This window comes from Nothoprocta perdicaria, unplaced genomic scaffold (assembly GCF_003342845.1).
Source record: "Nothoprocta perdicaria isolate Ctin4 unplaced genomic scaffold, notPer1 scaffold_6, whole genome shotgun sequence".
NCBI classification, from domain to species: Eukaryota; Metazoa; Chordata; class Aves; order Tinamiformes; family Tinamidae; genus Nothoprocta; species Nothoprocta perdicaria.
In genome coordinates this window covers 8,465,710-8,481,079 of record NW_020455865.1, presented here as the reverse complement: position 1 = coordinate 8,481,079, position 15,370 = coordinate 8,465,710, and the positions used below count along the sequence as shown (strand labels likewise).

Genomic DNA, 15,370 nt, shown 5'->3' with positions numbered 1-15,370 from the left:
CCGCGCGCCCGGGCGCCGCCGCCGCCGCTCACCTGCCGCCCGCCATGGCCCGCCGGCTCGCGGCCCTGCTGCTGCTCCTGGCGCTCGGCTGCCTCCTGGGCGTCCTCCTGCTCTGCCTGGGCTCCGGCGACGCGCGCGGCCCGCCCGCATTCAAGGTGAGCAGCGCCCGCGGCGGCTCCGGGGCACCGCGGAGGGAAGGGGCGACTGGGGGTACCCCGTGGGCGTGGGGACACCGGGGCGTCGGCGAGCGGCAACACAGACCTGCCGTCCCCCAGAGCCTGGGGAGCTACTGGGATCTRGGGAACCCCCAGAGGACAGCGGGATGCCTAGGACCCCCCAGCTACTGGGATTTGGGGGCCACCAGTGCCAGGAAGGGGCTCCCCGAGCTGGGGACCCCAGAGCGAAGGCAGAAGCGGGATGATGTCCTCGGGGACCAGCCCGTGCCGGGGATGCCGCAGGAGGACGTTGCCCAGCGTCCTTGGCCAGAAAGCGAGGCAGAGCTCCATCCTGCCGCCTTGCCTCGCTCGCTTAAGGTCAGTGCCTTATTTTGCAAAGCAGCCTTCAGAAAGGAAAACTGCAGTGTCTCCTTGGGATGCAGTCTYCCTGGCTGAGGGCAGCTCTGCCAGCAGCAGCCCTGGTGGCTTTTTCTGCAGCTTGGGGACACCCTCTGTCTGTCCCAGCATTACTAAGTGTTTTCAGGCTCATGCTGCATTGCTTTAGTTAGTGTTGGAGGAAAAGCAAAGCACTTCAAACAAACAAACAAACAAACAAAGAGGGAAAAGAAAAAGTTCCAAATAATTTCTTCTGCAAAGTCCCCAAATGGACTCTTTTGCAGCTCAGGTCTTTGTTTTTAGAAAGGTCATATTTTTGGCAAACAACTAAACTATTCCAAGGGGAATGGGCCCTTGACTTGGCGAAAGATTTGTCCCAAACCCCCACTTTCTCATAAAAAGAAAAACCCAATTAGCTTGGGAACTTTTTGAGCCAGATGCATTGCCTTCTCCCAGAGTTTGTGAGATGCAATAAAGTCTAAACTTGAGAAAATGATCTGGCTTGGCCACAGTCTGGATTCACTTTCTGGTTGTCATTATCACTAGTACTTAATTCCTTCATTTGCTGCCCACGGCTGCATGTGGTGGCGCACTGGACTACGGACAGAGCTTGCGTCAAGCCTAGTGTCTCTTTGTGYATAGGGGAATTTGAATGCATCTTGGCAAAATCTACCTGTATTTGCCACACTTCATCAATTTGGGAAGCTTMATCTCTTCCTACCATTAAGTATTACCTGGAGCTTTGCTTTTAAATGAATTATATTCACCAGGAGGTATAGCATGGGTTTTTTCTGGTCTCTGGGGGAGATGCCACGGGAGGATTTCACGGTACTGGGGTCTGGGAGGCTCTGCCTTGGTTCAGCTGCCGCCCGCACGAGCAGCCCCAACCAGGTGCCCGAGGTTTTGCACCACTGTGGGACGGGGTAGGAACACAGGAGCCCGGCGGGACGAAGGCAGGGACGCTTTCTGCCCATCGGCATTCAGGACGGTTATCTCCRCGGTGCCTTTTCCTGTGGGGTTAGCAGTGAGCGGGCACAAGGGTGTTGGGCTTGGCACAGAGCTTGGAGAGATGCTAAGGTTTGTCTTTTGTCTTCTTCTGACTCAACCAAAAGGGTGCTGATGCTGTTTAGCTGAACAAGATGAAGATCTTGTTCTGTACTTGTTTGAAATCCTGGCCAGCCCAGGAGCTGRTTTGGCCCAGACCTTGCTCCTCACCCATTCCCAGGGGAGGGAAGGCCCCAGGCTCGGCACCACGTTGGAGCTCGTTATTTCCTCCCACTCCCTTTCTTGTCTGGTCTTCTCCCGCCATGCTGAGTCCCTTGGGGAGCCCACGTGGAGCTGCTCAGCCTGCAGCGATGACCAGATCTGACAGCACCTCTGGCAGGGGTGTCAGCAAGCTCAGTAACACAGGGGCAGTGGCATCCTGTGGGATTTAGGGATGGCGTCTGGAGCTGGGCCACAGCAGCCTTCAGTCCTGCCCTGGCTCCTGYGGAGAGGCCGGGTGGCCAGGCGGATGCTGGGCAGGGATGGGGAGAGCAGCCTCGAGGTGCTGGGGCACATGAAGGGCTGGGAGCAGCCCTTGCACCCACCAGAGTGCTGAGGTGAGCCAGGCGGCATCGTGGGCAGCTCCAGACACAGCCCCTAGGACGAGGTGCCCAGCCGGGCACCACCAGGCTGGGCCCTTGGCCAGTGGGGAGAGGGCAGCGGAGCCCCACGGGCATCTCGATGGGCATGCCAAGAGCGGCTGCACCAGGGAAGCCCACAGGACTAGTGGGCTGTGGGGTGCGCTTGATTTCTGCTTAGAGCCATGCATGCACTGGCAGGAGCCCCAGCTGCTGCCCCAAGCCCTCGCCCTCAGCGTTTTTAGGGATGTCGCTGCCCTCCTCATCCTCCTCCGCAGGRAGGACATTGGGCCATATGGAAGTGCTTTGCGCTGATGCAAACCATGGCGCAGGGCAAGGATTGTGCTGCTGAGCAGGGCAGAGCCCACTGGGACACGGGTTGCTAGTGGCCAGGTGACCTGTTGTGCAGCACAGCCCTGAGTGACGCTCATGGGAGCAGGGGGATCCTGTGTCCCCACGTTTCGTTCTGCTGAGCTGGGAGCTGCTGTGTGGGAACAGGGTGCTCTCCTGCTCCAGCTGGCCCTGTGCAATCACCAGGGACAGGTGGTGGRGTCCCACTGTTAGAAAAATTGTGCTCTGTGAAATGCCAGCATTTCAGGACAACGTGGGGGCCAGTACACGTGCATGTGAGGCCCTCCTCAAGCCCGGGGCTCCAACAGCCGAGTGGGACCCAGCCGATGCGGGGAGCGATGGGAGCCAGGAGCCTGCATGGGAAGCTGCCAAGATGTTACCCCGTATCTTCCAGTTCCTGCTTCCAGTATTTTTGTTGGCARGGGAAACCTCCTTGGGAACAGCTCAGCGTGGATCTTGTGCTGTAAATCACCAAGAAGAAGTGCTTCAGAGCAGCCTTTCTTCCCCTGAAAGCTTCTTGTGTGCACGAGACTGTTGCAGGGGACTCGCCAGACGCGCTGTGCTCTGGGGTGCATTGCCGTTGTTAGGTGCTCGCCACCCTGGCCTGGGGTGTGTGGGGGTGCACGTGGAGCATTCCCAGCACGTGGGGATGGCCAGGCAGGAGCATGAAGGTCATGGGGCTGCTGTCATTGCACCTTGGCTCTGCGCCGGGCACTCCCTCACCCAGCAGCACCGTGTCCAGGGCCAATCTCACTCTGCGGCAGGTTCATGTTCCTGCATGTCCATTACCTCTTCTCATCCTGCTGTCCGCTTCCTGCAGCACTTGGGCCTGGCCTGAGCCCCTGTTGTGGGTTGGCAGGTCCCTGCGTGCCATCTGTTGCCAACTAGTGCTCAGGGACTCGCAGAGATGAAGTCTGGTCTCTTACAAACCCCCGGGGACAAGATCCAGATCATTTGCATTTGCAGGGATATTTGTCATCTTGAAAGCGGCTTGTTCTGCAAACAGCCAGTCTGGGAGGTGCAGGAGCTTCCTGGTAGGAGAACCGCTCTCCAGGCTCTAGCCAGGGGCAGCAGTGCCCCAAGATGCAAGTTCTTGGTTCTGCAAGAGGACATGAGCCTTGGGGCAGCCGAGCAGACAGCGGCAGTGAAAATCTGCCAGCGTAGCGGCAGGCTGAGCACGGTGAAGGCAGGTGGGAGCCGCTCCCGGTGCAGCCAGCCCCTGTCCCCTGTGTTCCTGCAGATCTCCCGCATGGCTCGGCGCAGGAGTCACTTCTCCTGCCCCGTCACCTTGCCCCAGGTTAAAGCCACGGGTGCTCTGCTCCCCGTGGGGCTCAGCAGGCAGTGGGGCTGTCACCGAGCCCTGGCAYGTGAGCACGCGGGCCCACGCTCACCCCCATTTGTCCTTGCAGGCCCCGGGCACGTCTGCTCTCTCCGTGGCTGCAAGGAGAGCGCAGCAACATCAGCCGTGGAGCAGACATCCTGAGGGGAGCCCTCTCTTGGGGACGTTTCCCTCGCCATTGGGGACACATGGGACTTGCCTCGCCCCTCCGAGGTGCGGCCTCCCCTCCGTGCCTGTGCTGGCCACAGCTGTCCCTGCCGTGAGGTCGATCCCGTGTCCCCAGCCCAGTGTCTCTGCTCCCACGGGACCATTCCTGTTCACATCCCTGATATGTAGCACTGGTGGCTGCCCATTCTGCAAGTGCTTATCCTTGCTGCCTCCTGCTTTGGCACTTTTTAGCTCCTTTCCCCCATTCATTATCCCCGTTTCCAGCCCTTGTGCCCCTTAGATGAGCTCCTGCCTCCGCCAGCTCTGGGCCTACAATTTTAACAGGTTTCTCCCATTGTACCACCACAAGGTCACTATAGCGGCACAGCCTGGCCTCCCAGCTCTGYACCCTTGTTTGCCCGTGGCAGCGGCGCTGTGCCCTCCAGGACAGCTCTGTCGCCCTGCAGCACTCGAGACACGCAGGTCTCAGCTGAGTGTCAGCTTGCTCAGAGCCCTGCTAGGCCTGCTCTGGGCCTGGCCCGCGCTGGGGCTGGGTTGGGGTTCTCCAGCTGGCAGCGGCCAGTTCCCACCAGGCCGTCCTCAGGCCAGACGGTGCCTGGATTTGAATCCTGTCTTGAGACGGCCTGTGCCACGGTGCCGGGGCGACGAGCACCCGTGCAGAGAAYGGCCACCCATCCATCTACAGCAAGGAGGACTGGGACGTGCCAGGAGGCCACATCCRGCCCACCCCATGGAGGCAGTCACGTCGGAGCACTGCCTGGTGCCAGGCTGGATAGAGGGGCTGGGGTTGAGCCATGGCAGGGGGTGCTGGAGCCCTGGGCAGCCTTGTGGAGGTGCTCGTTGCGGTCCTGCCTGTCCTGGCTGCTTCCCAAAATGCCTGGGCGCATCCCTGAACCACCAGCAGGCCTCAGCTGCGGACAGGCAGCTCCTAGGGATGCCAGGGCTCTTTTATCACCTGCTAATTACATTGTGCGTGGGATTTTCCATCTGGATGGAGTTTTCCATGGCATGGGGCCCAGCGTTTGGCTTGAGCATCCTATGTGCCTACCAGAGATGCCCCAGACAGGCCTCAGGTGGCTGCAGAACTTGCAGGATGATTACTAGGATTACCTGGGAAGAGCCAGGATGATTACCAATCATCCTCGTTAGGGTGAAAGGGGATGTGCCCTGATTGCCCAGAGGGCTGGGATTCCCTGTAGAGAAGTCCAGGAATTTCTTGCATTGGCAGCACAGACATGGAGTGGTGTGGGCACCTATGGGTGCCGGGGGGGCTCTGAGTGCTCTTTGGTGCTGCGTGGGGCAGTCTTGCGGGGAGCAGMGCGCCTTGCCTCTGGCCCAAGGGAACTTTTGGCAGGGTTTTATCGCGTGGAGAAAAGGCCATTTTTTGCACCAGTTTTAAGAGGCTTCATCCCAGACAGRTGCTCCACTGGGGATGAGTTGAAATATGCCTCATTTTGATTCCTGCTGTCCAGGGGACAAGCAGCTCCGTTTGGGACACGGAGAGGACCARGGTGGGGAGGCCTGGCGGGAAGGGCCACCCAAAAGGCAGAGCAGAGGGAGGCAGGCGGGGGCTGCCTCCCACCTTAGGGCCAGGCGTCTGAGGACAGAGTGGAGGCAGCTCCTCTGGGAGCTCTGGAAACCTTGTTTGGCAGGAGGGAGCGAGGTTATTTATAGCAGGAGAACTGCAAGCCTTACATGGGCAGAGAGTGATGAGGCGGCTGGTTGCCCGTCTTTGGAGAGCTGCATCCCTGATGGGCCTCTCCCAGGTGACTCCTTCATTCGCTTGCCCAGAGGGACCGGCTGGCATGGAGGGATGCTGGGAGGAGGGACACCAGAGCAAGCAATGGGCAGAAAAGCTCCTCTTTCCTCCATGGGCAAGGAGGTGAGAGGGTCCCCAGGCCCAATAAGWGAGAGTCCCTGTGCTGTGCCGAGCACTGACCCAAGATATCTGGTGGTCATGGCCAAGGAGAGCAGCCCACTCCCAGCCATGTCACAGGCAAGGTGAGAGCAAGGTTGATATGGGTGCCAAGAGGGTAGATTTCGTCCAAGATCTTGCCAGCCCTGGGCTTGAGCGAAGCAAGATGTTCCTCCTCCAACTTGCACCAAGGGCATTTCTTGGACAGGAACCAGCAGATCTTTCAAAGTCCCTTGAAATGACTGGTTTGAGGCTGTTAGAGGGGCTCTCCATTCCCCCAGGCCTGATCATCTCCCTCTTTGCCTACAGTACGGCATTGTGCTGGATGCTGGTTCCTCCCATACAGCYATGTTCGTCTACAAGTGGCCTGCAGACAAGGAGAATGACACTGGCGTGGTCAGTGAGCACAGCATGTGCGATGTAGAAGGTAAGGATCATCCTGGCCTTTTAGGGGCTAGCATGGCCTGGCATGGGATCTTCAGTGAATGTTTTGCCTGCTAAGAATGCATTTTTACCAAGCCCTGTGAGGTGTTAAAAGAGAGTCCTGCTTTGCTCCCAACGCCAATCCCTTTTCCTCCTCCCAGGCTTGCAACGATTCATGCCTGCAGTTTGTCTTATGTCTGGTAGGCATCAAACCCAAACCCTTGATAACCCATTTGGCTCACTAGCTATCCCAGCAAAGAACAAGGGATGGATTTCAACCATCTGTTCAATTAAGCTCTCCTGGGCTATCCTCTGATGGAGCATATGGCATGAGCTGAGGAGATGTAGCTAAACTTTGGTCGTCAAGATGTTTCCTTGCCCTTGTGAACAGTCACAGAAACCCAAGCAAGGAGTGCTTGGTACCTGCCTTTCAATCTACCTGAGAGGATGCTGAACTGCCACGAGCACCCAAGGGTGCCTGAGGGCAATGCAGCTCCCTAGACATCTTCCTGCTGTGTGTATGGCTGCAGAGGAGCAATGCTGTTTCCTTCCCTGCAGGTCCAGGCATCTCCAGCTACAACACTAACCCCCTGGGTGCCGGGCAAAGCTTAGTCCACTGCCTGAACCAGGCCCTGAAAGATGTGCCCGCCGAGAAGCACGTGAGCACCCCCCTCTACCTGGGTGCCACAGCTGGCATGCGCCTGCTCAAGTGAGTGTTTGCTCCGGTGGTACCAACTCCACAGCCCCAAATACTGCCTGGGAGGTCCTGGCATGGGTTCTGTGGCACCACCCTGTGCTGCTGTCACTCATTATAGGGAGGGGGAGAGGGAGAAGGAAAACTGTCYCATGTCCCTTTACCGAAGCTCTTCTCTGCCTTCCCACTGCCCTGAAGCAGGGGGTCTGTTGCCTTTGCAGAGATGCATTGAGCCTGGTTGCTCGGGAGCTCTCCAGGGAAAGCCCAGCTGTCTGAGACGTTCAGCAGGACAAGTCAGCCCATGCCTCTGCACCCATGGCTGAAAAGCAGGCTATGAAGGACCAGCAGAGCTAGCACCGGGACAACTCACTCATTCTTGGGTGTGCCCTTTGGAAGGGACATTTCCTATGAACACCCGGGGGAGGAGGCATCTACCTGCCTGAAGTCAGGGCATTCTCTAGGTCCCATGTTGGGGTCAGGAGAACGCTATTAGGATGAGCTCTGGGAGGCCTGGGACAGCTGTGTAACTCTGCCTTCTTGCAGAGAGTTAAGTGGTTTTGTGTGGCCCGCAGCATCATAAACCGCCAGGCCTCAGATGCCGTCCTCAGCGCTGTGACAGACAAGTTGAAGTCATACCCCTTYGATTTCCGTGGGGCAAAGATACTGTCTGGGGAAGAAGAAGGGGTGTTCGGCTGGGTCACAGCAAACTACCTCCTGGAGAACTTCATCAAGGTGAGCAGGAGAACCTGGTGGCTAACTGAGGCTGACTGTGATGGTGAGGCCATCCCAGAGCTAACTGCATCCATGCCTTTGCTTCTGTTCTCCTTGCTCAGCGTGGCTGGCTTGGGGAATGGATCCAGCCCAAGAAGACGACCTTGGGGGCCATGGACCTCGGAGGTGCTTCCACACAGATCACCTTTGAAACGAAGGAAACCATTGAAAACCCCCAAAATGAGGTTATGCTGAAGCTGTATGGCCAGGTGTACAAAGTGTACACCCACAGCTTCCTCTGCTACGGAAGAGACCAGGTCCTCAGGAGGCTGCTCTCGAAGATCCTGCAGGTACTGGGATGTGCTTGCCCCAGGAAACTAGCTCTCATTGCCCTGCTGAGTGCATGCCCACCCGGCCTTTACAGTGGGTGGGGGGCCAGGCACCCCCCATCTCCTCTCAAACAGCTTATTTTGGATCTGTGATTGCCTCCTATGTTCAACTTCAGAGGCTGGGGTGGAGAGAGGATGAATGGCAGAGATTCTGGCATTTCCAGGCCTCATCTTTTCTCTGCACTTTTCTCCTAACCCTGTTCTTTCCAGGACAGTCCTGCTGGACCAGCTGCACATTTGTTTCCTAGCAAACCTTTTGGTTTTGCCCCAAGCACGGGGAGAACCTGGATCGTAACAGGGCTGATACAACCTCCGCATTGCTTCCCTGGCAGGCTGGGAACTACCAAGCAACCGTCTCCAATCCCTGCTGGCCCACTGGCTACCAGAAAAACCTGTCACTGAGCAGCATCTATGACACCCCCTGCACGGAGAAGGAGAAGCCCAGCATTCCCCTCAGCACTTCCATCACCATGGTGGGCACGAGCAACGGGAACCTCTGCGTTCTGTACGTCAACAAGCTCTTCAACTTCACTGCTTGCCCCTACTCCCGCTGCTCCTTTGATGGCATTTTCCAGCCTGACGTTTCAGGAAACTTCATCGTAAGTCCCTGCCCAGCACAGTGACTTGGCTGCTGCAGCAGGCAGAGTCTTTTGGCCCACCTGACATCACATGGTGGCCAAGTCAGGGTCCCTGGCTCTGCAAGGACTGTCACTTGTGCCCACAGAGGTTCGAGCAGATGCATGGTGATGCCTGGTCGATTTTCCTTGCCCTCTCCTACAGATGTTTCTTTTCTTCCATCAGGCCTTCTCTGCCTTCTTCTACACAGTGGACTTTATCCAGACAGTGATGGGAAGACTTGTGCACTTACCCAGTGACCTGAAGGATGCTGCAGAGGCCATCTGTGCYAGCACTTGGAGTGAGGTGGGATCCCTGGGCATGATGGGGAGGAAAAGGCTGGTTTGCTGGATCTGAGGGCCCTTTTCTGAGTGTGCAGGGGGGGCTGGGCATCCTGGCATCTTCCCTGCCTTGAGGCTGGGAGCGGATGGGTGGCAGCTCCCACAGGAGACCAGGAGAGGCTCAGGTGCGGACAGCCTGCTGCCTTGCCCAGCAGGCTGCCATCTCCCAGAGCTTCAGGCAGCAGAAACAGGGCCCTCTACTTCCTGCTGTGCTCACCCCAGCGAGGCCACATCTGCAGCACTGTGTCCAGGCCTGGGCTGCCCAGTACCCAGAGATGTGGGTCTGCCAGAGCAAGGCCACTGAAAAGCTGCTAAGATGATTAAGGGACTAGAGCACACCAAGGAAGAAAGGCTGAGTTGTACCTGCTGAGCACGGGGAAGACTCTAGGAATGTTTTAYCTGTGGGTACCAATAGGTGAAGGGAAGGTGTAAAGAGGATGGGGACAGGCTCTTTTCAATGGTGCCCAGCAATAGGATGAGAGGCAATAGCCACAAATGCAAACACAGGAAGTTCCAGCTGAACATGAAGACCTTTCTTCCTGGGAGGATAACAGAGCACTGGGACAGGGTGCCCAGAGAGATGGTGGGGTCTCCATCCTTGGAGACATTCAAAAGCTTTCTGGACCCAGTCTTGGACTATGTGCTTTAGGTGATCCTGCTTGAGCAGGGGGGTTGGATTTGATAATTTGATTTGATCTGAGGTCCCTTCCAACCTCAACCATTCTGTGATTCTGCTGGTTCGACCCCTTCTCTCTCAACCTCCATGTATCCTACCCAGCTGCTCCAGAAAGCCCCCCAAATGGAGAAGAGGCTGCCAGATTACTGCGCTATCAGCATGTTTGTTTATTTGCTTACCACCAAAGGCTACAACTTCAACAACCACTCCTTCCCAAACATTGCCTTTCAGAAGAAGGTAAGTAGAACAGGGGAACAGCCCCATCCTACAGTACCCATTTGGAACCAAGCAAATAAAATAAAATAAAATAAAATAAAATAAAATAAAATAAAATAAAATAAAATAAAATAAAATAAAATCATGGGAAAGAAGCTCCCATATCAAGAAAGGCCAAGCAATGGTTGAGGGAAGACCTTGGCAGGATGGGACTTTGTTTTTGTGTCCCATTTCTTTCTCTCTGCAATGAATTAGACTGCAGGATGGGTGGTCATGATACAAGGAATTTGAAGGTACASCATTCCCTCAAGATATACTTTGCTTGGGCTTGTTAGGAAGTTACTTGGGCGGAGGATCCCACCTTTGCCAGGTATTCGCATGTGCATGAACAAGGTCAGGACTAATACGAACAGAAAAGACACTGCATTGATCAAATGGGCCCAGCTCAAGGTGTAGACACTACCAAGGGATGGTCATTGCCTCATCCCTGGGGCCGCAGGGCAAGCAAAGCTGCAGGGTGCAGGTGACTCCCCGAACTCCCCTCGGTTGGGCTGGCACTGATCTGGTCCCCGAGGGCCCCTGAGGCGTGTGGATGTTGGCTGGCCAGGGCAGTGACCGTGCTGTGCTGTTTGTGCAGGCAGGAGAAACCTCCATCGGCTGGGCTCTGGGCTACATGCTGAACCTCACCAACATGATCCCRGCAGAGGAGCCAGCTTCCCACAAAAGCTTATTGTACAACAACTGGGTCATCCTCATCCTGCTCTTCGTGTTCACCACCCTGACGGCCTTGGTGACCGCTGTCTGCCTGCTCCGGCGCAGCAAATCCAGCGCTATCTAGCCTCAGAGACAGGACAGGCGCTGCTTGCAGGACAGAGCACCATCCCTCTTGCTGTGTCTCCACAGGTTGAATATTTGGGATGCAATCTGTGCATGAAGATATCCTCCAATGACACCTGATATCATCTGTTACAGAAGGAAAGCTGTCCCTTTTTGTCCTCCCCTTGCTTTCAAGTTGCAGAAAGGAGAGGACAGGACAGGACTGCTGACTCTGCAGAGCTGTGGGAGGAGAACATCTTAAGGTTTTCCCAGTACTACTCAGGGATAGATCCCAGAGCAGGCTTGAGACTTTGAAAATCAGATATGGACATCTCTCTGGCACCAGATGTGGGCTGGACTGGGCTAACAGAATCCACACAACAGCAGACACATCTTATTCTCATGTGGGTGGGTAGGGAACACTACATATGTTACTGCTCATAGCTGACATCACTAACCCATCCCTGGGCACCCATCAAGTCCTGTGCGTGAGCATCAAATGGACTCTTTTCCTGGTTGATACACAAAGCCCAGTGACAACGCTGAGGGCCACACWGTGGGCCTGGACTTCACGTGCCTCTGCACAGAGGCTTCAGGTCATAAATCGAGAGCCAGCAGCTTCCCAGCTTCCCTGTGCAGCAACCAGACAGTCTTCCTGATTCCAGTGTTCCCTAAATCGGTCTCCCGTTTGTCACAGCCATTCTATCACAGGGCAGAGCACAAAAAGTTGCTCCCTGCAGGAGAAAGGGTCTTCAGGTACCCTGGTTCGTGGCCCACCTATCCCAGCGACAGCAACATGCAGGGCTTTGGGTTACTTTAGCATTTAAGCCTTGTATCACCAGCCCAGCAAGCTAGCTGGGACGATGTGCCTTCATTTCCAAATGAGTAAAAGCAGGGATACCAAATGTGCAAAGGGTTGGGTTTTTTTTTTGTTTTTGTTTTTTATTAATCAGAAATAAATCTTTGTAACCGTCTCTAAGGTTTTGTGACTGTCTCAAAGCAAAAGGCAGACCCAGCCTTGCTATCTCTTAGCTTGTGAGGTCTGCTCTGACACTGCTACTCTTTGAACTTGGCCTGAYGGTCTCAATCTCTTGTTTTGTCACCTGCCACTAGAGCAGCAGGGGAAAATCTTGAATTCTTCTTAAACCCACTCCAGCCTAGATGCTCCTTCTAACCCTGATGCTCAACTCAAGCCCAGTGCTGAGACGCTCTCAAGGTTATATACGCTCTACAAGCTTTGAGAAATGCCCAAGATGGAAAAAGGGCGGTTTAAAACCCCGGTCTACTTCTATATGGAAGTGAAGTATATATGGAATATGGAATATGAAGTATTTCAGCCAAGCATGGYTGACAAGTTCATGTTTTCCATGCAGCAGAGGTGCAGTCACCCCWAACACGTGAGCCAGCAGCACCCAGGTTACAGCCTGTCCCTTGCACTCACTTTTTCATTCATGACTACAATGTCTCACACAAAGAAAAACACTTAAGAAACTACTGGTCTGCAGGGAAACCTAAATGGAGCAGAACAACCCAAAGGGCTTCAGCAACTTGTTAGCACAGTCACGAGCCTGGCAGTTCACAGAACAAACATGGGATTCATTGAGTGACAGGAAAATCGTGTGGGGCCAGTCCTAGCTTGTCAGTCCCGCCTGGAAACAGGGCCTTCCACCCCCACCGCTTTCTTCCACGTGCTCCAGAACAGTTTTAATGACCTTTATGGTTTCTGGCTTCCTTCCCTGCTCTTACAGACAGCACAAACTCCACTCCTAACATTTGCTCCCTCACTGTGCTCTATCCTTGGCTCTAACTAAGCTCCTATCCTGTTGTGCCTTCATTAGCTCACCCTTTTCTTTGCTTCCAGCCATTCCAAGGTTGCTCCATCACCTCTCTGTATAGGGGGATATGTGATTCCACTTAAATGATGCAGTTTAACCCCCTTAAACCATCTTCCTTTCCAGGCCTCTCCTTGCCCCAACATGGGAGCTCCCTCATGTGGCTACTATCAGGCAGTGCCCCTGGTTCTGACAAGCCAACACCAAAACAAAAGGCAGCATTTTTGGTCTCCCTTTGAAGCTGAACAGCTGCTTTCTGTTCTGAGAAAGTACTTCTTTCCCTTCAAACTGCAGGCTGGATTTCATTAAGAAATGCAGCTGCAGTTGGATCAGAGCTGGATATCCACCAAGAGCAGCCAGTTGGCTTTAGCTGTGGCTTGGGATTTGTTAATAGGAATAAATTGAGTAGAAGAATATTCATCTTCCCACATCTCTGGATGTTTGACATTCAGACCAGGATCGAGAGTCTGAGATTCTGCCTGGGTGACGTGTACTGAAAGTGAGGAAGCGCTCAGGATGTCTCCATTTGGGCGGATAAGAGAGGGCCTTGCTGTTATGGGCAGAGAAGACTCTGAGGGAGTGCACTCAGTGAACAGAAAGCACATGGCAACAGCTCTGCCCCCTCGCAGAATTGCCCAAACCCACCCGTGTCCAGAGGCACTTCCAACGCTGGTGCTCTCGATTAAACCTCTGGTCTGACAGCTCTAGAGGGACYGGATCTTTCCGCTCCAAGTTTATTGCAGTGGCTGCCTCAAAACAGCATTTCCCAGCCACATCCCAGCACGTACTTTCTCATCGCAAGCCTTCACTTTATCCACAGTGTGAACATTCAGCTCTGGACTTTTATTGTGTTCGCCACACATGATGGACACATAAAGGCCACCCCCATGTGAGCACCATGTGTGGCAACCTGCTCCCTACGACACCCACTGCACCCTAACTCCCGTGAGCAGGAGTACAATCCCCGCATGTCCCAAGGCAGCTGTGCTGACGGGAAGGGGTGAGGAGAGCTGCCACAAGGCACAGACATGGTGCTGCCTGCTCCGCTCGCTACTCCACAACATCCCCGTACTTGTTCCTCCTCAGCGGTGCTGCCACAGTCGCTCTGTCCTCTGGGACGGGCAGGTTTTCTGCAAAAGACAAGAAAGAGTACGTTCCTTGCACCCCCAAACTACCCTCTTGCACTGGCAGGGATGGAYAGAGAACTTCAGGGTTCTCTGGTGAAGCATTTAAAGCATTTCATGTTAACCCAGCCAGGAGAGCYCAAAGCACACAGGGTTCAGACAAGCATAGAAACAGCTGTCCGAGCATCCCCACCAGCTCTGCTCTCCACAGTGACCAGCCTAACCTGCCTCGARCATTAAAGTGGGCAGGTCACTCCATGTCCTGCCCTTCGCTTCCTCCTTCCTTCGTGCTGGTTCGTATGAACTCGCGCACACAGGGCCAGGCCAGAAAGCAGATGTGAGCATGTATCTCGCATACTGCCCTGCTCAGACACCTGCAGAGCAGGCAACGGGCCCAGGGCACTGAGAGACCTGAGAGCAGCAGGGCTGGGGATGCTCTGGCTGCCCTAACACTGTAGCTTCCCCAGAGGACCTCTCTGCTTGCARAACAGYTTGTCCCTGGATTGCAGGGTGCCARCATAGGCTTCACACAGCGATTTTCTCTGGAGACGAGAAGGCTGAGAGGGGATCTGATTAATATGTACAGGTACATGAAGGAGGAATGTAGGGAGGAAGGGGCCAAGCTCTTCTCAGTGGTGGCCAGTGACAACACAAGAGGAAATGGGTGTAAGTTGAAACACAGGCAGTTCCATCTCCATACGAGGAAGAACTTCTTGACTGTGAGGGTGGCAGAGCCCTGGCACAGGCTGCCCAGGGAGGTTGTGGAGTCTCCTTCCCTGGAGGTCTTCAAAACCCGCCTGGATGCCACCCTGTGCCCCGTGCTCTGGGTGYCCCTGCTTGAGCAGGGAGGTTGGACTAGATGATCTCAACCAATCTGTCATTCTGTGATTTTAGCAAAGACCAGGACCTGGCAGTTGGTTAAGAGCCRCAGTAGTGGGGAGTTACAGCAGGGAAGAAACAGGCAGAAGCAGCACAGGGAAAGCAGCAGGGAGAGATGTGACAGGGACCTGGGGGCTGAGGCACGCCATCGTCCGGGGCACGCTCCCGCAGGGACTTGCCAGTCTCCAGGAAAACCCAGAAGTCGGTGCATTTCTGCGTCTCAGCTCTGGTGACGATGTAGCTGGCGAGGGATCCCACACCTGGGGAGGAGGAGGAGAGGCGCCCGCCTTCCCACAGCAGAGCTCCCTGCTGCGCAGGGCCGYGGGGAGAGACGGCGGCCGCCAGCACCGGAGCCCCTGCACCCGCCCCGAGCGGCGCCGAGCCCGGGGCGCGGGAGACCACAACAGGACGGGGAAATAACCCACTGCTGAARGGGAAATAAACCCCGGGGGAAGGGGAAATAAACYCCGGGGGAAGGGGAAATAATCACCCCAAGTGAAAGGGAAATAACCTCCCGGGGGAAGGGGAAATAAACACCTCGGGGACGGGGAAATAAACCCTGCGGGTGAAGGGAGATGCCGCCGCGCGGCCACGCACCGGCCGAGAGCAGCATGCTCCAGCGCAGGGCCCCGGGCCGCCGCCCGGGCAGCAGCTTCTGCAGCGCGAAGGCGGCGCCGGCGCCTGCGGAGCGCGGCCGTGAGCGCCGGG

The 15,370-nt window shown here is 55.7% G+C and overlaps 2 protein-coding genes across 2 annotated transcripts; one reads left to right on the top strand and one right to left on the bottom strand.

Annotated features, from left to right (window-relative positions):
• The first annotated feature begins 44 nt into the window (after positions 1–44).
• On the top strand, positions 45–11,584 carry ENTPD2 (ectonucleoside triphosphate diphosphohydrolase 2). The gene is made up of 9 exons (XM_026049402.1): positions 45–155; positions 6,256–6,373; positions 6,928–7,078; positions 7,636–7,795; positions 7,897–8,124; positions 8,496–8,762; positions 8,965–9,084; positions 9,898–10,032; positions 10,649–11,584. The coding sequence occupies exons 1-9, from the start codon at positions 45–47 to the stop codon at positions 10,847–10,849; spliced, it is 1,491 nt and encodes a 496-aa protein (XP_025905187.1). The 3' UTR covers positions 10,850–11,584.
• A 1,974-nt stretch (positions 11,585–13,558) lies between these two features.
• On the bottom strand, positions 13,559–15,344 carry TMEM141 (transmembrane protein 141; the record flags this gene model as incomplete). The annotated part of the gene is made up of 3 exons (XM_026049623.1): positions 13,559–13,789; positions 14,791–14,922; positions 15,260–15,344. Coding segments are annotated over 3 exons (297 nt in total), but the record flags the coding sequence as incomplete, so codon positions are not given.
• Between the last annotated feature and the right edge of the window lie 26 nt (positions 15,345–15,370).